This window comes from Dama dama, chromosome 24 (assembly GCF_033118175.1).
Source record: "Dama dama isolate Ldn47 chromosome 24, ASM3311817v1, whole genome shotgun sequence".
Taxonomy (NCBI): domain Eukaryota; kingdom Metazoa; phylum Chordata; class Mammalia; order Artiodactyla; family Cervidae; genus Dama; species Dama dama.
The window spans coordinates 7637081-7660459 of NC_083704.1; the positions used below are offsets into that span (position 1 = coordinate 7637081).

The 23379-nt window shown below is 38.8% G+C and overlaps 1 protein-coding gene across 7 annotated transcripts in view; it reads right to left on the reverse strand.

Moving 5' to 3' along the window:
- Positions 1-23379, reverse strand: part of NEK10 (NIMA related kinase 10) — a 322723-nt gene that overhangs the window by 188873 nt on the left and 110471 nt on the right. For all 7 annotated transcript variants that reach the window (XM_061127634.1, XM_061127631.1, XM_061127638.1 and 4 more), the window contains one exon: positions 4715-4790. In XM_061127634.1, coding sequence (XP_060983617.1) covers positions 4715-4790 — 76 coding nt within the window. The remainder of the gene's footprint in view (positions 1-4714; positions 4791-23379) is intronic.

Sequence of the window (23379 nt, forward strand, 5' to 3'; positions counted from 1 at the left end):
TGACAAAATAAATATAAAAGTTCACCTTGTGAAGGATGAGTGCATGGTGTGTGTAGGCCAGGGGCATCCTGTCCTGTTTTGGGGAGTTTGCCTGAGGAGGCGTGTTCTGGCTGAGAGGTAAAGGGTAAGAAGAGCTTACCAGCTGACAAATGGGGAAAGCAGTATCCCAGGCAGAGGGGGCAGCACATGTCAAAGCCCTGTGGTTACAGGGAACACACAGGGTTCAGCTAAGAGCAGTGACATCTGGGTTGGAGGGACAGCAGGATGCTGGCAAAGGCAGGGAGCAGGGCTGTCCACCTGCAGCCCATCTGGGGACTCGGTCTGTGAATCGTGAGCAGCTGGAAGCTACTGAAGTATTTTAGGCCAGTTAAGACTCTCAGAGCTCAGAGATTCCTTAAGACCTTGGGAAGAACAGTCTAGTTAGGCAGGTTTCAATGTGTCTCTACTTGTTCAGGTTTTCCTACAGGTTTATTTTGATCCATCCAGTGAAAAATTTGCCAACTTTTAATTATCTAATGTAATAATACAAATGGGATTACACTAAGCAATGAAGTCTCAAAGAATCCCCATTCCAAGATTAGTCCAAGTTATCTGCTTTTATGAGATCATACTTGTTTATTATCCAGAAATTCCAAATATATATTCTAGGAAGAACTAGCCAGTGGTGCTAGTGGTAAAGAACCTGCCTGCCAATGTAGGAGATACAAGAGACACAGGTTTGATCCCTCGGTTGGGAAGATCCCCTGGAGGAGGGCATGGCAACCCACTCCCTTATTCTTGCCTAGAGAATCCCATTGACAGAGGAGCCTGGAGGGCTACAGTCCATAAGGTCACAAAGAGTCAGACACAACTGAAGCAGCTTAACATGCATGCACACACGAAGTAGCCTAAAATGTTTCTCAGAGCTTCAAACTCTAAAATCTGCTCTGAAAATGAAGTTGAAGGAATTATACTATTTTAAGACTCTGGAATTGGAGTAAAACATAGAGATAAAAAACATAACCAAAGATTATATTAGGAGATTATTTTCCATGAAAAGGATAATAAAGACCTGCCTAATAATGAATCCAATCAGACAAAGAAATTTTATGAAACTTCTGTTCCATCACAATCATTCCAGTGCCCACAACCACTTATCTAGCAGCTGAGATTCAGAATAAAGAATGCTCTGAGGCACTGCCTGTAAATGTTGAGAAAGAACTTTCTTCTATTAAATAAGTTAATACCTGAACAAACAAAGCCAAAAAGAGCAAACTGATATGGGAAGATCAAGCTCATTAAACTCAGGGAAGCTTGAATGAGGCATTCCAGGTCAAATTAATTGGCTCAAAGGAGTTTATAAAAATTACACAGAGATTACAGAACATGGACTATTGACAACTTCAGATATGCAAATGACAGCACTCTAATGGCAGAAAGTGAAGAGGAACTAAAGAATCTCTTGATGAGGGTAAAGGAGAGGAGTGAAAAAGCCTGCTTAAAACTAAATATTCAAAAAACAAAGAACACGGCATCCAGTCCCATCACTTCATGAAAAACAGAAGGAGAGAAGGTGTAAGCACTGACAGGTTTCCTCTTCTTGGGCTCTAAAATCACCATGGATGGTGACTGCAGCCATGAAATTAGAAGACGACTGCTTCTTGGCAGGAAAGCCTAGACAAACCTAGACAGCGTGTTAAAAAGCAAACACATCATCTTGCCAGCAAAGGTCTGTAAATCAAAGCTATGGTTTTCCCAGTAGTCATATACAGTTGTAAGAGTTGGACCCTAAAGAAGCCAGAGCAATGAAGAATTGATGCTTTTGAACTGTGGTGCTGGAGAAGACTCCTGAGAGTCCCTTGGAGAGCAATGACATCAAACCAGTCAGTCTTAAAGGAAATCAACCTTGACTACTCACTGGATCACTACAAACTGTAGAAAATTCTTCAAGAGATGGGAATACCAGACCACCTGACCTGCCTCTTGAGAAACCTATATGCAGGTCAGGAAGCAACAGTTAGAACTGGACATGGAACAACAGACTGGTTCCAAATAGGAAAAGGAGTACCTCAAGGCTGTATATTGTCACCCTGCTTATTTAACTTGTATGCAGAGTACATCATGAGAAATGCTGGGCTGGAAGAGGCACAAGCTGAAATCAAGATTGCCGGGAGAAATATCAATAACCTCAGATATGCAGATGACACCACCCTTATGGCAGAAAGTGAAAAGGAACTGAAAAGCCTCTTGATGAGGCTTTCCCGACTCAATGGACATGAGTTTGAGTAAACTCTGGGAGTTGGTGATGGACAGGGAGGCCTGGCGTGCTGCAGTCCATGGGTTCTCAAAGAGTCAGACACAACTGAGAGACTGAACTGAACTGAATTCATTGGAAGGACTGATGCTAAAGCTGAAGCTTCAATACTTTGGCCACCTGATGGAAAGAGCTGACTCATTGGAAAAGATCCTGATGCTGGGAAATATTGAGGGCAGAACAAGAAGAGGGTGATAGAGGATGAGATGGTTGGATGGCATCACTGATGCAATGGACATGAACTTGGGAAGACTCCAGGATATGGTGAGGGACAGGGAAGCCTGGTGTGCTGCAGTCCTTGGGGTCACAAAGAATCAAATATGACTTGGCAACTGAACAAAAACAACCATAGAATGTGGAGGGGAATAGGCATGAAGGTGCAAATATCAAGGCAGAGACTGTGAAAGATACTGGTTTTACTTTTGTCATATTCACAAACTCAGAGAAAGCTCGAAGAGAAGGATATAAGAAAATTCAAAAGTAGCTGGACTTGTGAAGTGATGTATTAGGAACCATCTTAAATTTGCAACAATAAAAATTTAAGAGTTTATACAGCTGACATTTCCAGTGCATATCCTTAACATCACACATGACTCTCTACCCGGGGGCTTCCTCCCAGCCCCCACCCCAGGAGGCCAGGAGTGTCTAAAGGTCAGTGGAGTAGTCCTCAACCACTTGTGGCTGGGAAAAGAAGAAACATTCCTACCTTTCATTTGGTATATAGGACCACTCTGAAACATCTCATGTACTATATCCCAGATCACAATCTACAGATCTGATTATTAATAGTTCCTTACTGGCTGCTTTCTCTTCTGTGTCTCATTCCCTCCCCAGCCCCCTAGTATTTCATGGGACCACCTGCTAAATAAACTATTTCACTTAGATCCTTGTCTTTTGGAAAAACATTTCTAACAACCAGGAAAGAGGAAAGTGGGATAAGGGAGTAGAAGTAAACATTTTAAAGCAGTTTTTTTAAAAGAGAGCTTTTTTAAAAAAGAGCTTTATGGTCATATATTTGTGATATTCCTAAATGAAACAATAGCTTAACCATATTAAGAGGTTCAGCTTTCCTAAATCTATAGGTAATTTGAAAGTTAAAAGGAAACGTGAATCTATCTTTGGGCCAATAAGACAAAATAATTGTCATGTTTTAGATTTCTTCTTACATACTGTACAGATCTCCTGGCTCCTCCACCCTACCTCAACACACACACAAAATTATCATATTAGCAATTCTAAGCTTATTAATTCACAGTCTTGGGAATAAATCTGCTTACTTTTAGTTTGCATTTTACTTGTTCAGGAATATATGATTACTTAACACTTTTGTGATTAAGTTTTTATTATTTCTGAAAAAGAGTAAGAAGTAGAACAAAAGAAAATTATTCTACCAGCAACAAGTAGTAGTTGAGTCATATCCTTATTATTAAGAGATTAAGTGCACAGATAAACCTTCAGTTTTCAAGGTACAATTGTAGACTGGTCCACCAGTCTCTGCATCTTCTCATGAAGCTAGTTTCAATAACACTAGCCAAATAAATGAAAATTGATCCCTCAAAAATACTACTTGACATATTCTTGTATGAAAGGACTTTGTAAAAAAGGGCTGTTATTTCCAACTTCCACCCTCCTTGGAGATTTATTCTGAACCCTATCCCCAGGGCTCTGTTGTGCAATAGACTAGGTTAAAAAACAAAGATGGAAGTGTCTTGATTGTTTGACCTGATGAATGAGATTTCAGAATATTTCCCTGAAATCTGCTGCATCTACAGACTACCATATCTGTTTGACAGATTCAGAACAAATGACATATGATCAGCATAGGAAGATTCTCACTTCATGATAATTAGTGAATTGCAAAGGAACCCTAAAACCATGCTAAAGAGTCTCAATTCATCAAAATAACACTCATTTACCCGAGAAGCAACCAACTTTGTAAATACACGTATAAGTAAATATATCATCATTTATTCATTCACATAATAAAATTTATTCTGAACCTATTATTTGCCCGATGCTAGGACAAGCATTAGGACTTTAAAAACCCTTTCCTTGACCTTGAATGTCTATAGATGAATAAAAGAATCATGTATACAATAGGTGCAATTAAATGTTCCAAGTGTCATGTTGCAAACCAAGTCTACTAGTTCATTCACAGATTCATTCAACAAGTTTTGTACACCTGTTGTGTGCTGAGGATCATTTCAATTACAAGTAATTGAGGGGCAGAGTTACCGTAAAGGAAAGATATAGTTGGTTATTTTAAATATGTAATGGCACGATTCTACACATGTGTATTACCTGGCTAATTGAAGAAAACTTATTAGAGGTAAATGTCTTTCCTTTGCACACCAAGAAAAGAAATGAAAGCCCAAACCAGTTAAGAATGATGTTTGAGAACCATAAAATAACTGTCCTTACCAGGAGTACAGAATTGTTCCCACAACAGATGTAAGTCTACTGCTTTCTTGTTTTTGCTTTGCCAGGCCAAAGTCAGCTACAATTAAAAAACAAAGCAATTTTATTATATTTTCCCAGAATTAACACTGTTCCTTAGCTTTTAACATTCTGCAGAAAACAAAATAACAAAAAAACTATTACAATTCACAAGAGAAAGTTTTTCTTGTCTTTCCCTGTCAAAATGCCCCATGTACAATATTCTGAACCATTCCCAGTTTTCATTAATGGTGTACATACATTATGCCATTATATGTATTGACATAATAAGATCTATCATTAAAAATATTAAAATAAGTCTTGCTGACTGAAAGATAGGACAAGGCACTTTTGAACCTGTAATTCTACTTTTTAGATTATTCTTTATAATTTTCAAATAAATAAAATGAACCTAATGTTTTGGCATATGGTAGTCATCATCTCATGGGCCAAAATAAATAAATAAATATGCTAAGCCTAAATAATCACCATGAAGATCTGAAAACCTGAAATTAATGGCATCTATCTCTATGAAGTCACAGTAAATACAATGTTCACAGTTAAATCAAAATACATATATAATAATATACTTAATGTTAATATAAGATTCTAATTTTTAAACTATAACACTAAATATTTATATTTAACATTAGTCCTAGCTAAATTCTTCCAAGAGTGTTCAAATGCTTCTCTTTTTAAGCCACTCAACAACTAATATCAAAGTGGTAGAAACAGATACTCTTCCTTTTACTATTGTAAGGATTTGCAAACTTTTCAAGAAGTTTAATTACTAGAATTACACAGAAGTACAGAGTTGAACAAGGGCAAAAATTCAAGTTGCTATTCCTAGTAAAGTTTGATGTTCACAATATGACTTTTTTAAGTGCATTAAATATGTATGGAATTTCACTGTGATAAATTTTCAATACAACGTACTTGATTGTATAACAATTTTGTATAACAAAATGTCTTTGACAGGTTGAAAATATTTTGAAGTACTCAACTTTGTTCAAAGTAATATTAATTTGTGTTATGAATAACAATCAGGTCAGTTCAGTCACTCAGTCATGACTCTTTGCGACCCCATGGACTGCAGCATGCCAGGCTTCCCTGTCCACCACCAACTCCCGGAGTTTACTCAAACTCATGTCCATTGAGTCAGTGATGCCATCCAATCATCTCATCCTCTGTTGTTCCCTTCTCCTCCCGCCTTCAATCTTTCCCACCTTCAATCTTTTCAAACGAGTCAGTTCTTCACATACCAGTGTATTAAACAACAACCTTGAATTAGCATAGATTTAGCTGCTTACATATATTGTCTGTGCTAATACTCAACAATGGGATAACAATTATTATAGTTAGTGCCTCTTAGTGATTAAAAGGAGAAGGCAATGGCAACACACTCCAGTACTCTTGCCTGAAGAACCCCATGGATGGAGGAGCCTGGTAGGCTGCAGTCCATGGGGTCGCTAAGAGTCGGACATGACTGAGCGACTTCACTTTCACTTTTCACTTTCATGCTTTGGAGAAGGAAATGGCAACCCACTCCAGTGTTCTTACCTGGAGAATCCCAGGGATATGGGAGCCTGGTGGACTGCTGTCTATGGGTCACACACAGTCGGACATGACTGAAGTGACTTAGCAGCAGCAGTGATTAAAGGCAAGGACTCTGGAACCAGACAGGCTCAATTCAAATCCCAGCCTCATTATGTGCTACCTGAGTAACCCTGGGGAAGTTATTTAATTTCTGTTTGTAATAGTTTTCTTATCTGTAAAAGTAGTAAGTACTATAATATTAAAATGTGAATAAGTTAAAATATACAAATGTAGTATATATATCACAGTGATAACCAACTGATATATACTGTTATTTAATCTCACAGTGACCCATTTTACAGATGAAGAAACTGAAGTTCAAAGAGAATATAGGGAGAAATGAATAGTTACACATGAATTTGCGGTTGTTCAATTCTAAAGCCCCAAATCCTCATCAAAACACAATACAGTAGCTGCCAACAAAGGAAAATCAGGCCTAGGTAATTTCATTCACAAAATCAACCAAACATTTAGAGAGTAGATGTCAGTCATGCCCAAGCTCTACCAGAAAACAGAAGAGGAGAGAACACTTTCCAGCTCAGCTTACGAAATCAGTATTACTCGGAACCAGATCCAAACAAAGGCATTATAAGAAAAGAAAACCACAGGACAACATTTCCCATGAGAACAGATGCTAAAATTACCAATAAAATATAAGTAAATTCAATCTAGAGGTATATTTAAAAGGATAACCCATAATAATCAAGTGGAGTTTATGCTAGAAATACAAGGCTGGTCCAACATTTAAAAATGAATCACTATTACTTCCCAGATCGGAACATTAGAGAAGGAAATCATGTGATCATCTCAATTGTTGTATAAGAAGAACTTGACAAAATTCAGCATCTATTCTTTTCAGCAAAATGGGAAATAGGATTTCCTTAACCCAATAAAGGGCACCTGTAAAAAACGTACAGCTAACTCTCTACTTAATGTTAAAAGACTGAATGTCCCTCCCTTAAGATCAAAAGCAAGGCTGGATATTATCACAACTTACAATGATCATTTCACAATATATAACGAATACCAAATCATTATGTTATACACTAAAAACTAACATAATGTTGTATGTCAATCAGGTCTCAATTAAAGCATAAAAGAAAAGATATAGTTGTCTTGTTAATATCCTGATAGATATTTTGAAGAGACTGTCATATAAGCACATCTTTGATGGGCCTTGATAACTAAATTTTAAAAATAAATCAGAAAATATTATTTTCTCTTTCCTTTCAAGGAAAAAGAAGAAGAAAGCATACTAATTATACAGTATCATAGAAACAAAAACCTAGGAAAACATGACAAAAGATATGAAAGACCTATGCAGGGAAAATTATAAAATTTTGTTACAGACTCAATAAAGACTAGAATTAATGGAGAGAAAGTCCAAATTTATGGGTTGGAATTTTCAATATTATATAAATTTCATTCTTTCTAAGTTAATTTATGTAATTCCAATCAAATGCCTCTTCATATTTTGAGTGGATCGTCACAAATTGAGTATAAAATTAAAATAGAAATAGAAAAGGCCAAGAGGAGCCATGGATTTTGATAGAAAACGTAGCTTTCTACAATGTACTAATAATTATTACAAGGCTATAGTAATTAAGACAAAGTTGTATAAACTCAAGGCTACAAACAAAAAGGCAAGAATGTCTACTCTCACCATTTCTATTCACGATTATACTACAAACTCAAGTAAACACAATAACTGCACACAAATTTTTCTGCAAAGATTAATTTTTATTTCTCTTTGATTCCTTGGAGTGACATTACTAAATACTATGATAAATATATGTTTAATTTCATTAAAATATTACCAAGTCAAAATATTTTCCAGTGTGTTCTCACCAGACATGTATTAGAGGTCTAGTTGTTTCTGCCTCTTCATCAGTGTTTGTAGTTGTCAGGGTTTTTTAATTAGCCATTTTAATTACTATGTAGTGAAAGCTCAGTGTAGCTTTAATTTGAATTTTCCTAATGACTAATGGTGTTGAGCAATTTTTATGTATTTATTTGCCATCAGTGTATCTTCTTTGTTGTTGTTGTTAATTTATTTATTTTAATTGGAGGCTAATTACAATATTGTAGTGTTTTTTGCCACACATTGACATGAATCAGCCATGGGTGTACATGTGTTCCTCATCCTGAATCCCCCTCCCAGCTCCGTCCTCATCCCATCCCTCAGCGTCATCCCAGTGCACCAGCCCTGAGCACCTGGTCTCACGCATAGAACCTGGACTGGCAATCTGTTTCACATATGATAATATACATGTTTCAAAGCTATACTCTCAAATCATCCCACCCTCGCCTTCTCCTACAGAATCCAAAAGACTGTTCTATACATCTGTGTCTCTTTATCTGTCTCGCATATAGGGTCATGGTAACCATCTTTCTAAATTCCATATATATGCATTCAGTTCAGTTCAGTTCAGATCAGTCGCTCAGTCGTGTCTGACTCTTCATGACCCTATGAATCGCAGCACACCACGCCTCCCTGTCCATCACAAACTCCCGGAGTTTACCCAATCTCATGTCCATCAAGTTGGTGATGCCGTCCAGCTATCTCATCCTCTATCGTCCCCTTCTCCTCCTGCCCCCAATCCCTCCCAGCATCAGGGTATTTTCCAGTGAGTCAGCTCTTCGCATCAAGTGGCCAAAGTATTGGAGTTTCAGCTTCAGCATCAGTCCTTCCAATGAACACCCAGGACTGATCTCCTTGAGGATGGACTGGTTGGATCTCCTTGCAGGCCAAAGGACTCTCAAGAGTCTTCTCCAACACCACAATTCAAAAGCATCAATTCTTCAGCACTCAGCTTTCTTCACAGTCCAATTCTCACATCCATAGATGACCACTGGAAAAACTATAGTCATGACTAGACAGACCTTTGTTGGCAAAGTAACGTCTCTGCTTTTTAATATGCTATCTAGTTGGTCATAACTTTCCTTCCAAGGAGTAAGTGTCTTTTAATTTCAAGGCTGCAATCACCATCTGCAGTGATTTTGGAGCCCCCCAAAATAAAGCCTAACACTGTTTCCACTGTTTCCCCATCTATTTCCCATGAAGTGATGGGACCAGATGCCATGATCTTAGTTTTCTGAATGTTGAGCTTTAAGCCAACTTTTTCACTCTCCTCTTTCACTTTCATCAAGAAGCTTTTTAGTTCCTTTTCACTTTCTGCCATAAGGGTGGTGTCATCTGCATATCTGAGGTTATTGATATTTCTCCAGGCAATCTCAATTTCAGCTTGTGCCTCTTCCAGCCCAGCGTTTCTCATGATGTACTCTGCATGGAAGTTAAATAAGCAGGGTGACAATATACAGCCTTGACGTACTCCTTTTCCTATTTGGAACCAGTCTGTTGTTCCATGCCCAATTCTAACTGTTGCTTCCTGACCTGCATACAGGTTTCTCAAGAGGCAGGTCAGGTGGTCTGGTATTCCCATCCCTTTCAGAATTTTCCACACTTTATTGTGATCTACACAGTCAAAGTCTTTGGCATAGTCAATAAAGCAGAAATAGATGTTTTTTTCTGGAACTCTCTTGCTTTTTTGATGATCCAGCAGATGTTGCACACGCCCGCGATAGTATACTGTATTGGTGTTTTTCATTCTGACTTACTTCACTCTGTATAATAGGCTCCAGTTTCATCCACCTCATTAGAACTGATTCAAATGCATTCTTTTTAATGGCTGAGTAATATTCCATTGTGTATATGTACCATAGCTTTCTTATCCATTCATCTGCCAATGGGCATCTAGGTTGCTTCCATGTCCTGGCTATTGTGAACAGTGCTGCAATGAACATTGGGGTACATGTGTCTCTTTCAATTCTGGTTTCCTCGGTGTGTATGCCCAGCAGAGGGACTGCTGAGTCGTATGGCAGTTCTGTTTCCAGTTTTTGAAGGAATCTCCACACTGTTCTCCATAGTGGCTGTAGTTTGCATTCCCACCAACAGTGTAAGAGGGTTCCCTTTTCTCCACATCCTCTCCAGCATTTATTGTTTGTAGACTTTTGGATAGCAGCCATTCTGACTGGCATGAGATGGTACCTCATTGTGGTTTTGATTTGCATTTCTCTGATAATGAGTGATGTTGAGCATATTGGCATGTATTTGTTAGCCACCTATATGTTTTCTTTGGAGAAATGTCTGTTTAGTTCTTTCGCCCAATTTTTGAATGGGTCATTTATTTTTCTGGAATTGAGCTGCAGGAGCTGCTTGTATAGTTTTTAGATTAATTCTTTGTCAGTTGCTTCATTTGCTATTATTTTCTCCTATTCTGGAGGCTGTCTTTTCACCTTGCTTATAGTTTCCTTCGTTGTGCAAAAGCTTTTGAGTTTCATTAGGTCCCATTTGTTTAGTTTTGCTTTTATTTCCACTATTCTGGCAGGTGAGTCAAAGAAGATCCTGCTATGATTTATGTCAGAGAGGGTTTTGCCTATGTTTTCCTCTAGGAATTTTATAGTTTCTGGTCTTACATTTAGATCTTTAATCCATTTTGAGTTTATTTTTGTGTATGGTATTAGAAAGTGTTCTAGTTTCATTCTTTTACAAGTGGTTGACCAGTTTTCCCAGCACCAATTGTTAAAGAGATTGTCTTTTCTTCATAGTACATTCTTGCCTCCTTTGTCAAAGATAAAGTGTCCATAGGTGCATGGATTTATCTCTGAGCTTTCTATTTTGTTCCATTGATCTATATTTGTCTTTGTGCCAGTACCATACTGTCTTGATGACTGCAGCTTTGTAGTATAGCCTGAAGTCAGGCAGGTTGATTCCTCCAGTTCCATTCTTCTTTCTCGAGATTGCTTTGGCTATTCAAGGTTTTTTTGTATTTCCATACAAGTTGTGAAATTATTTGTTCTAGATCTCTGAAAAATACTGTTGGTAGCTTGATAGGGATTGCATTGAATCTATAGATTGCTTTAGGTAGTATACTCATTTTCACTATGTTGATTCTTCCAATCCATGAGCATGGTACATTTCTCCATCTATTTGTGTCCTCTTCGATTTCTTTCATCAGTGTTTTATAGTTTTCTATATATAGGTCTTTTGTTTCTTTAGGTAGATTTATTCCTAAGTATTTTATTCTTTTCGTTGCAATGGTGAATGGGATTGTTTCCTTAATTTCTCTTTCTGTTTTCTCATTGTTAGTGTATAGGAATGTAAGGGATTTCTGTGTGTTAATTTTATATCCTGCTGCTGCTGCTATCCTGCAACTTTACTATATTCACTGATTAGCTCTAGCAATTTTCTGGTAGAGTCTTTAGGGTTTTCTATGTAGAGGATCATGTCATCTGCAAACAGTGAGAGTTTTACTTCTTCTTTTCCAATCTGGATTCCTTTTATTTCTTTTACTGCTCTGATTGCTATGGCCAAAACTTCCAAAACTATATTGAAGAGTAATGGTGAGAGTGGGAACCCTTTTCTTATTTCTGACCTTAGGGGAAATGCTTTCAATTTCCACCATTGAGGATAACGTTTGCTGTGGGTATGTCATATATAGCATTTATTATGTTGAGGTTATGTTCCTTCTATTCCTACTTTCTGGAGGGTTTTTATCATAAATGGATGTTGAATTTTGTCAAAGGCTTTCTCTGCATCTATTGAGATAATCATATGGTTTTTATCTTTCAATTTGTTAATGTGGTGTATCACATTGACTGATTTGTGAATGATGAAGAATCCTTACATCCCTGGGATAAGACCCACTTGGTCATGGTGTATGATCTCTTTAATATGTTGTTGGATTCTGTTTGCTAGGATTTTGTTAAGGATTTTTGCATCTATGTTCATCAGTGATGTTCGCCTGTGGTTTTCTTTTTCTGTGGCATCTTTGTCTGGTTTTGGAATTAGGGTGATGGTGGCCTCATGGAATGAGTTTGGAAGTTTACCTTCTTCTGTAATTTTCTGGAAGAGTTTGAGTAGGATAGGTATTAGTTTTTCTCTAAATTTTTTGTAGAATTCAGCTGTGAAGCCATCTGGTCCTGGGCTTTTGTTTGCTGGAAGATTTCTCATTACAGTTTCAATTTCCGTGCTCGTGATGGGTTTGTTAAGATTGTCTATTTCTTCCTGGTTCCATTTTGGAAAGTTATACTTTTCTAAGAATTTGCCCATTTCTTCCAAGTTGTCCATTTTATTGGCATGTAATTGCTGTTAGTAGTCTCTTATGATCCTTTATATTTCCGTGGTGTCTGTTGTGATCTCTCCATTTTCATTTCTAATTTTGTTGATTTGATTATTCTCCCTTTTTTGATGAGTTTCTTGATGAGTCTGGCTAATAGTTTGTCAATTTTATTTATCTTCTCAAAGAACCAGCTTTTAGTTTTGTTGATTCTTGCTGTGATCTCTTTTGTTTCTTTTGCATTTATTTCTGCCCTAATTTTTATAATTTCTTTTCTTCTTCTATCCCTGGGGTTCTTCATTTCTTCCTTTTCTAGTTGCTTTACATGTAGAGTTAGGTTATTTATTTGATTTTTTCCTGTTTCTTAATGTAAGCCTGTATTGCTATGAACCTTCCCCTTAGCACTGCTTTTTCAGTGTCCCATAGGTTTTGGGTTGTTGTGTTTTCATTTTCATTTGTTTCTATAAATATTTTATTTTTTTATTTCTTCTGTGATTTGTTGGTTATTCAGAAGCATGTTATTTAGTCTCCATATGTTGGAATTTTTAATAGTTTTTTCTCCTGTAATTGACATCTAATCTTACTGCAATGTGATCAGAAAAGATGCTTGGAGTGATTTCAATTTTTTTGAATTTACCAAGACTAGATTTATGTGATCCAGGATGTGATCTATCCTGGATAAGGTTCTGTGTGCATTTGAGAAAAAGGTAAAATTTATTGTTTTGGGGTTAAATGTCCCATAGATATCAATTAAGTCTAACTGCTCCATTGTATCATTTAAAGCTTTTGTTTAGTTGATCTATCCATAGGTGTGAGTGGGGTATTAAAGTCTCCCACTATTATTGTGTTATTGTTAATTTCCCCTTTCATACTTGTTAGTATTTGCCTTACATATTGTGGTGCTCCTATGTTGGGTGCTGATATATTTATAATTGTTGTATCTTCTTCTTGGAGTGATCCTTTGATCATTATATAGTGTCCTCTTTTGTCTCTTTTCACAGCTTTATTTCAAAGTCTATTTTATCTGATATGAGTATTGCTACTCCTGCTTTCTTATGGTCTCCATTTGTGTGAAATATCTTTTTCCAGCCCTTCACTTTCATTCTGTATGTGTCCCTTGTTTTGAGGCGGCTCTCTTGTAGAGCATATATAGGGGTCTTGTTTTTTTATCCATTCAGCCAGGCTTTGTCTTTGACTGGGGCATTCAACCCATTTACATTTAAGGTAATTATTGATAAGTATGATCCCATCGCCATTTACTTTGTTGTTTTGGGTTCAAGTTTATACTCCCTTTCAGTGTTTCCTGTCTAGAGAAGATCCTTTAGCATTTGTTGAAGAGCTGGTTTGGTGGTGCTGAATTCTCTCAGCTTTTGCTTGTCTGTAAAGCTTTTGAATTCTCCTTCATATTTGAATGAGATCCTTGCTGGGTACAGTAACCTGGGTTGGAGGTTTTTCTCTTTCACCACTTTAAGTATGTCCTTCCAATCCCTTCTGGCCTGAAGAGTTTCTATTGAAAGATCATCTGTTATCCTTATGGGAATCCCCTTGTGTGTTATTTGTTGTTTTTCCCCTGGTGCTTTTAACATTTGTTCTTTGTGTTTGATCTTTGTTAATTTGATTATTATGTGTCTTCAGGTGTTTTGCCTTGGGTTTATCCTGTTTGGGACTCCCTGGGTTTCTTGGACTTGGGTGGCTATTTCCTTCCCAATTTTAGGGATGTTTTCAACATTATCTCCTCAACTATTTTCTCATGACCTTTCTTTTTGTCTTCTTCTTCTTCTGGGACTCCTATGATTCGAATGTTAGGCATCTGACATGGTCCCAGAGGTCTCTGAGGTTGTCCTAATTTCAATTCTTTTTTCCTTTCTGCTCTATTTATTTCCACCATTCCATCTTCTACCTCACTTATCCTATCTTCTGCCTCAGTTATTCTACAGTTGGTTCCCTCCAGAGTGTTTTTTTTTAGCTCATTTATTGCATTATTCATTATTGGTTGACTCTTTTTATTTCTTTTAGGTCCTTATTAAACATTTCTTGCATCTTCTCAATATTTGTCCCCAGGGTATTTATTTGTAACTCCATTTTGTTTTCAAGATTTTGTATTATTTTTACTATCATTATTCTGAATTCTTTTTCAGGTAGACTCCCTATCTCTTCCTCTTTTGTTTGGTTTGGTGGGCATTTATCATGTTCCTTTACCTGCTGAGTATTTCTCTGCCTTTTCATCTTGTTTAGCTTGCTTGTGGAGGTTCTTCCCTGTGGGTGGGGTTGGACGAGTAGCTTGTCAAGGTTTTCTGGTTAGGGAAGCTTGCGTCAGTGTTCTGGTGGGTGGGGCTGGATTTCTTCTCTCTGGAGTGCAATGAAGTGTCCAGTAGTGCGTTTTGAGATGTCTATGGGTTTGGTGTGACTTTGGGCAGCCTGTATACTAAAGCTAAGGGCTATGTTCCTGTGTTTCTGGAGAATTTTTATGGTATGTCTTGCTCTGGAACTTGTTGGCTCTTGGGTGGATCTTGGTTTCAGTGTATGTATGGAGGCTTTTGGATGAGCTCTTATTAATTAATGTTCCCTCGAGTCAGGAGTTCTCTGATGTTCTCAGGTTTTGGACTTAAGCCTCCTGCCTCTGGTTTTCAGTCTTATTCTTACTGTAGCCTCAAGACTTCTCCATCCATACAGCACCAATGATAAAACATCTAGGTTAATGGAGAAAAGATTTTCCACAATGAGGGACACCCAGAAAGGTTCGCTGAGTCACATGGAGAAGAGAAGAGGGAGGAGGGAGATAGAGGTGACCAGGAGGAGAAGCGGGAGAATCAAAAGGGGAGACAGCAAGCTAGCCAGTAATCACTTCCCTATATGCTCTCCACAGCCTGGAACACTCAGAGAGGCTCACGGAGTTACACAGAGAAGAGAAGAGGGAGGAAGGAGATAGAGGTGAGTAGGAGGAGACATGGGGAAGGGGGGGGATTCAAAAGGAGAGAGACAGATCTAGCCAGTAATCAGTTCCCTAAGTGTTCTCCACATCCCAGAATACCCAAAGAAATTCACAGAGTTGGGTAGAAGAGAGAAGGGGGAGGGAGGAGATAGAGATGACCTAGGGGAGAAAAAGGAGAGTCAAAAGGGGGAGAGGACAATCAAGCCACTAATCACTCTCCTACATAAAAATGGGTACTGAAGATTGGATTCTTAAAGGCACAAAATTGATAACAAATACCAAAAAGCAAAGATTAAAAATCTAGAGAGTAGAGGTTAGACTCTCAAAAATAAATATTAAAAAAACAAACAAAACAAAATCACAAAAATTATAAAAAATATATATGAAGTTTGCTTTAAAAATAGGGTCTTTTTTTGCAAGGTAATAATAGTAGGTTATAAAAATGAAAATTAAAGGAGTAATAGAGAACTTAAAAATAAAAAATAAAAAAAATTTTAAACAATAATAGTAAAAATATATCTAGGAATTTCTCTGGAGCTGTTGTGGGCAGTGTGGGGTCAGTCCAGTTTCAGATAGTTCCTTGATCCAGCTTATACTTCTCAAGATCTATAGGCCCCTTCCAATGTAGTTGGTGCTAACTACAGGGTTTTAATCTATTGCACCTGTCACTTCCAAAGTGAGACCTCTGTTTGTTTTAGCTTCTTCTGTTTGCTGGTCTCTTCAGTGTCTAATTTCCGCCCTGACACAAGAAGGCAGTGGTGGTCACTTTTCTAGGCTCACATGTGCTGTAGGGAGGGAGGAACACTGCAAACAAATATCACTGGCGTGTGTGGGGAGCGCTCGCAGTGTCCCGGCCACACTGGGTTTGCCCCCACTCACGGCGTGTGTGCTTTCCCTGTCTACACTGCTCAAGCTTCAGGTTGCTCTGCAGAGGAACTTTCTAAAGTGGGCCCTGGGTTGTGTGCCCTTCCCAGGTCCGAGGAGCTCAGGCAACCAGGTGCTTGGCGAGCGCACTCTCCCAGCTTGGTGATGCGTCTTATCGCCCCCCCCCCCAATCCCAGCCGCTCGGTTTCCCGGGTGCGCCATCTCAGGTGTGCCGTGTGTCTCTTCTGGGGAGCTGATCTCTGGCTTCAACCCTCCCGGCAGATGTCATCCGTCCAGGATCCCAGGAAGGCCTGGTTGGCACCTGGGAGCCTGCTCACAGTTTGGTGGAGGATGCCATCTCTGGGGCTGAGTTTGCCCCTTTCCAGCTCTAGCTGTCACCCGCCTGCCTCCCTGCCTCTGGCAGGGGATGGGCTGGTCCACAGTCAGCTAGCTCTCCTCTGGTATTCACTCAGTCCTTTGTTCTGTGTGTGGGGCTGGCAGTGCCTTCGGTTAGGGCTTTTCATGGCAAAGTGCTCTCTCTCTTTTTTTTTTCCTCTCTCCCTCCCTGTCTGTCCCACAGTTTGGGTTGCTATTTCACATTAGCTCCCTCAGATTGCCCTCAGGGCTTTCAGGCTCAGTCCTTACCCTAAGCAATGCAGCCTGTACCTCCCTGTTCAGCCCCTGCTTGCTGGTGGTGGATGCAAGCATCTGGACTACTTCTCCACTGAGAACTGCCATTAGGCACGCAATCTGTGGGCTAGCTAGCTAGCTATGTATGTATGTATGTATGTATGTATGTATTTTTCCTCCCGGTTATGTTGCCCTCTGAGATTCCAAAACTCCCAATAGACCCACTGGTGAGAGGGTTTCCTGGTGTTTGGAAACTTCTCTTTTACGACTCCCTCCCTGGGACGGATCTCCATCCCTAACTCTTTTGTCTCTCTTTTTATCTTCTATATTTTGTCCTACCTCCTTTCGAAGACAATGGGCTGCCTTTCTGGGTGCCTGGTGTCCTCTGCCAGTGTTCAGAGTTGTTTTGTGGAATTTGCTCAATGTTCAAATGTTCTTTCAATGAATTTGTCAGGGAGAAAGTGGTCTCCCTGTCCTATTCCTCTGCCATCTTCTGTATCTTCTTTAGTGAAGTGCTTGTCCAAAATTTGGCCCTTTTTTCCATTGGGTTGTTTGTTTTCTTATTATTGAGCTTTCTTATTGCTTGTATTATTGATACAAATTCTTTGTTAAATAGATGACCTACACATATTTTCTCCCAGTCTGCAATTTGTCTTTTCATTCTATTAGTAATATCTTTCATAGACTGTAAGTTTTAAACTTCAATGAAATTCAATGAATTAATTTTTTCTTTTATATATTATGATTTTGATGTTATGAGTTCTTCCCTGGTGGCTCAGATGGTAAAGCCTCTGCCTGCAGTGTGGGAGACCTGGGTCCAATCCCTGGCTCGGGTTCTATCCGTGGGTTGGGAAGATCCCCTGGAGAAGGAAATGGCAACCCACTCCAGTACTCTTACCTGAAAAATTCCACGGACTGAGGAGCCTGGTAGGTTACAGTCCATGGGGTCGCAAAGAGTCAGACACAACTGAGTGACTTCACTTTCACTTTGAATTTATAGTTAAGAAATATTTATCTAACTTAGGTAAAACAGTCCAGGCTATTCTGCTGAAGGGCCACAGAGAGAAGAGGTCCTGGTGAATGAGAGACCAATCTCCAGACAAAAGTCAGAACTAATTGCCAGTCATGTGAACCTTCTTTGAAGTGGACTCCCAGGCCAAGCAGCTTCCTTGGTAGCTCAGCTGGTAAAGAATCTGCCTGCAAAGCAGGAGACCCCAGTTTGATTCCTGGGTCAGGAAGATCCCTTGCAAAGGGAGCAGCTACCCACTCCAATAGAAATGCCTGGAGAATTCCATGGGCAGAGGAGCCTGGCAGGCTAAAGTCCATGGGTTGCAGAGAGTCAGATATGACTGAGTGACTTTCACTGTCTTTCCCAGGCCAAGTCAAGACTTCCAACGATGCAGCCTTGGCTCACAGCCTGAATGAAAGCTCATGAGAGACCCTGAGCCAGAACCATTCAGCAAGGATGCTGCTGGATTCCCGACCCTTGAAATGGTGAGAAAATAAATGTGTGTTGTCTTAAGCCACTAAGTTTTCTGGTAACTGGTTACACAACAATGGATAATTAATACAACCACTATCACCTAGTTCAGGCCACCATGAACTCTCCTGAACTCTACTTAACTATACTTCCTATAGTTCCCCACATCCATAACTACCCTCCAAAACATAATTCTCCAAACCAGCGCTACAATCTTTGAAAAACCTAAACCAGTATCACTACTTAGAGGTTAAAATTCCTCAAAGGCTTCTGATAGATACGAAGAATAAAGACCAAACTCCTACCAGGCATAAAAGCCAGTACATAATCTGGTTTTTCATAAAGGCTTTTGAGAGGGTAACAGGCAGGAAGGACAGGGGTCTCCAAATGGGGTAAATAAGCTGCAAGTGTCAGACATCATTTTTATCTCTCTCTTAAGTGGCAGGAGGAAGGAGAAAAATATGTTCTATTTTTTCCCCTTCTCTATACAAATTTAAAAAGAGGTTGCTCTTGAAATTCTGTGTTGCCATGACACCTGGTTCCACCTGAACTTTCCTCAAACCTTGAACTAAACAATGCATTTATCTTATGGAAATGTTTGTCTTAAGCTATGTTAATGTACTATGTATTTACCCTAGATTCTGTCTTCAAGTCAATTCCACCTAAAGGCTCAGAACTGACTTGACAAACCAGTACGTTATACTCATACATTGTTCTCCTAATCTATGTTAATGAAAGGCTATATATTTGTATGGAAATCTGCCTTTCTTCAAGATTCTTGTCAGTCATTTTATGGCCTGGGATGACTCAGTTCAATTCAGTTCAGTTCAGTCGCTCAGTCGTGTCCGACTCTTTGTAACCCCATGAACCACAGTATGCCAGGCCTCCATCACAAACTCCCGGAGTTTACCCAAACTCATGTCCATTGAGTTGGTGATACCATCCAACCATCTCATCCTCTGTCATCCCCTTCTCCTGCCCTTAATCTTTCCCAGCATCAGGGTCTTTGCAAATGAGTCAGCTCTTCACATCAGGTGGCCAAAGTATTGGAGTTTCAGCTTCAACATCAGTCCCTCCAATGAACACCCAAGACTGATCTCCTTTAGGATGGACTGGTTGGATCTCCTCGCAGTGCAAGGGACTCTCAAGAGTCTTCTCCAACATCACAGTTCAAAAGCATCAATTTTTCTACACTCAGCTTTCTTTATAGTCCAACTCTCACATCCATACATGACCACTGGAAAAACCATAGCCTTGACTAGATGGACCTTTGTTGACAAAGTAATGTCTCTGCTTTTTAGTATGCTGTCTAGATTGGTCATAACTTTCCTTCTAAGGAGTAAGCATCTTTTAATTTCATGGTTTCAATCACCATCTGCAATGATTATGGAGCCCCCAAAAATAAAGTCAGCCACTGTTTCCACTGTTTCCCCATCTCTTTGCCATGAGGTGATGGGACCAGATGCCATGATCTTAGTTTTCTGAATGTTGAGCTTTAAGCCAACTTTTTCACTCTCCTCTTTCACTTTCATCAAGAGGCTCTTTAGTTCTTCTTCACTTTCTGCCATAAGGATGATGTCATCTGCATATCTGAGGTTATTGATATTTCTCCCAACACTCAACCTATTGTATGTGTGTGTATATGTGTCTAAATATACATATATTTTTTCCTAAGTACATGCATATGCATGCTCAGTCGCTTCAGTTGTGTCTCTTCATGATCCTGTGGAATGTAACCCACTAGGCTCCCCTGTCCATGGGATTCCTCGGGCAAGAATACTGAAGCAGGTTGCCATGCCCTCCTCCAGAGGATCTTCCTGACCCAGGGATTAAACCCAAGTCTTTCATGTTTCCTGCATTGGCAAATGGGTTCTTTACCACTAGCGCCACCTGGGAAGCCCTCATAAGTATATACATATACTTTATTCATATATACATACACACACATACATACATACATATACATACAGTTCAGTCATAAAAAAGACTGAAATCTTGCCATTTTCAATAACATGGATGGACCTTGAGGGCATTATACTACGTGAAATAAATCAGACAGAGAAAGACATACTGCATAATCTTACTTACATGTGGACTGTAAAAAACAAAAACAAATCAAGCTCATAGATACAGAGAACAGACTAGTGGCTGCCAAAGGCAGAGGATAAGGAGTGGGAGAAGTGGGTGAAGGGGGTCAAAATACAAACTTCCAGTTCTAACACAAATAAGTCCTGGGGATGTCATATACAGCATGGTGACTATAGTTAATAATACTGTATTGCATATTTGAAAGTTGCTGAGAGTAGATCTTAAAAGGTTCTCAACACAAGAGAAAAAAATCAACTATGTAACATGATGGATATTAACTTGGCTTATTGTGATGATCATTTTATAATGTATACAAATATCAAATCATTATGTTGTTCACCTGACACTAAAAGAATGTATATGCCACTTTTATCTCCAAAAGTTTTTAATCAGAAATTTAAAAAAAATAAAAATGATCATTTCCAAAGCACTCTTTCTTAGTAAAGTACTAAAAGATACACTTTGGCAAAATAGGGGAGTTAGAAAAAGAAGTCCAGAGGATGTAGGAAATAGAGGCTCCAACCAGAAAAGGAGGAGGGAGTCCCCTGGCGGTCTAGTGATTAGGGTTCAGTGCTTTCACTGCAGTGGCCCAGATTCAATCCCTGGTCAGGGAACAGATCTCACAAGCTGTACAGTGTAGCCAAATTAAAAAAAAAAAAGAGCATGAAAGTTCCAGGACAACAGCTGTATAACAGACCTAAAGTCAAACTCGGTCTATGTTACAACAGACAACTACAGAAAATGAGTATCCAAGGGAAAAAAAAAAAAAAAAACAGAGTAACTGTCTTGTCTGACCATGTGGAAAATAGACAAAGAGGACTTTTATATTCCTTTTAGAAGATCTGGGAAGAAGAAATAGAAGTACACAGAAAACTAGGAAAATTTAAAAAAAAAAAAAGAAGGCAATTATTAACTCTAAGGAAAACAAAAGGCCTATAAGGAAGGAGAAGTAATCAACATTGAACAATAGTTACACAGTAGTAATAATGTAAATACTGAATACTGATTTAACCCCCAGTTGTTCCATAAATTGGAGAAGGGAATGGCAACCCACTCCAGTATTCCTGCTTGGAGAATTCCATGGACAGAGGAGCCTGGTGGGCTACAGTCTATAGGGTCACAAAGAGTCAGACATGACTGAGCAACTTTCACTTTAACACTGTGCTATAAATATATTGCAGGATGGCAGGTGGGAAAGAAGAGAAAGCAAGAAAATTGAATCCTCAACTATCAGAGTGACAGTCAGTCAGTCATGTCTGACTCTTTGTACCCCATGGACTGTAGCCCACCAGGTTCCTCTGTCCATAGGATTTTCCAGGCAAGAACACTGGAGTGAGTAGCCGTCTTCTTCTCCAGGGGATCTTCCCAACACAGGGATCCAACCCAGGTCTCCCACATTGCAGGCAGATTATTGACTGAGCCACCAAGGAAGCCAAGGGAAAACCAAATACCAGAAAATAGAGCTAAAAAAGAATGAAAAGCGGTTGTTTTAAGGAACTGGAACTTAGGGTTGCAAAGGGATAGGTTTTTCTTTATAAGATTTTTAGCATTATCTTATTTTGTAAACCATTTTGATGTGTGGTACTGGTTAAAGAATGTAAATATAAGAATTACTTGAAATAAGTTTAGACAGAAAATAAATCAGACTACTACAATAAAAGATGAACCTCAATGTATTTAAATGTAAGAAAATGGGACATAGCGTTGGCTAGACTCAGAAAATATGGTCTGAAAAATCACCTTTAGGAAAATTAAATAGATCTACTAAACCATTAAACATCTGTTTAATAGTATTTAAAATATATATATAGATACTATTTGTGATGAAATTCAAACACACAATTTATAATAATCCTTATTAATTTATAAATTAAAATATATACAAGCATACAAACTTTAAATAGTAAAAATTCTTAAAGAAGAAGTGAAGTGGCTCAGTCGTATAATAATCCTTATTAATTTATAAATTAAAATATATACAAGCATACAAACTTTAAATAGTAAAAATTCTTAAAGAAGAAGTGAAGTGGCTCAGTCGTATGCAACTCTTTGCAACCCCATGGACTGTAGCCTACCAGGCTCCTCCATCCATGGGATTTTCCAGGCAAGAATACTAGAGCGGGTTGCCATTTCCTTCTCCAGCAGATCTTCCCAACCCAGGGATTGAACCTGGGCGTCCCGCATCGTAGGCAGATACCTTACTGTCTGAGCCACCAAGGAAGATCTAAAAAAAATTCTTAAGGAAACACAAGTACAATTCATAAAAAGAAAAAAAGTAAAAAAGGTTATGATAAACAAAATTATAATTAACTTCTAATGATTAAGTAAATTAAATGTGTATCCAAGACAGTCACAATTATTTGACCTCATCACATATATTACAAAGCACTGTCTTGAAATATCACCAAGTAACTTTGCACTGAAGATTTTGATAGACCTTCTGTTTGGGTATTTTTTAAAACTAATATAGCATGTTCTATCAAAAAAAAAAATCTGGACAGTGAATCTAATCGTTGTTACTGAGGATGTGGTTATGGTAAAAGCCTACATTTGAAGTTGCCTTCGTGAGGAATCAGATTCTTCCCAAACTAAGAGACTCAGCTTTAAAATGTTGTCAAATCTCTTTCAGGTTTAGAACCCTCCTGCCAATGTAGGAGACACAGGTTCAATTCCTGGGTCAGGAAAATACCCTGAAGGAGGGCATGGCAACCCACTTCAGTTTTCTTGCCTGGAGAATCCCATGGACAGAGGAGCTTGGCAGGCTCAATCCAAAGGTTGCAAAGAGTTGGACACAACTGAAGCAACTTAGCACACATGCATGCAGGCATGCACAAATGTCTTTCACATCAGTAAAATTTAGGAGAGGATCTCCTACGTTGGGTGCCTAAGGCAATCCACTAGGCGGTGGGGGTGGGGGAAATATCAAAATCTCTATCTTGAA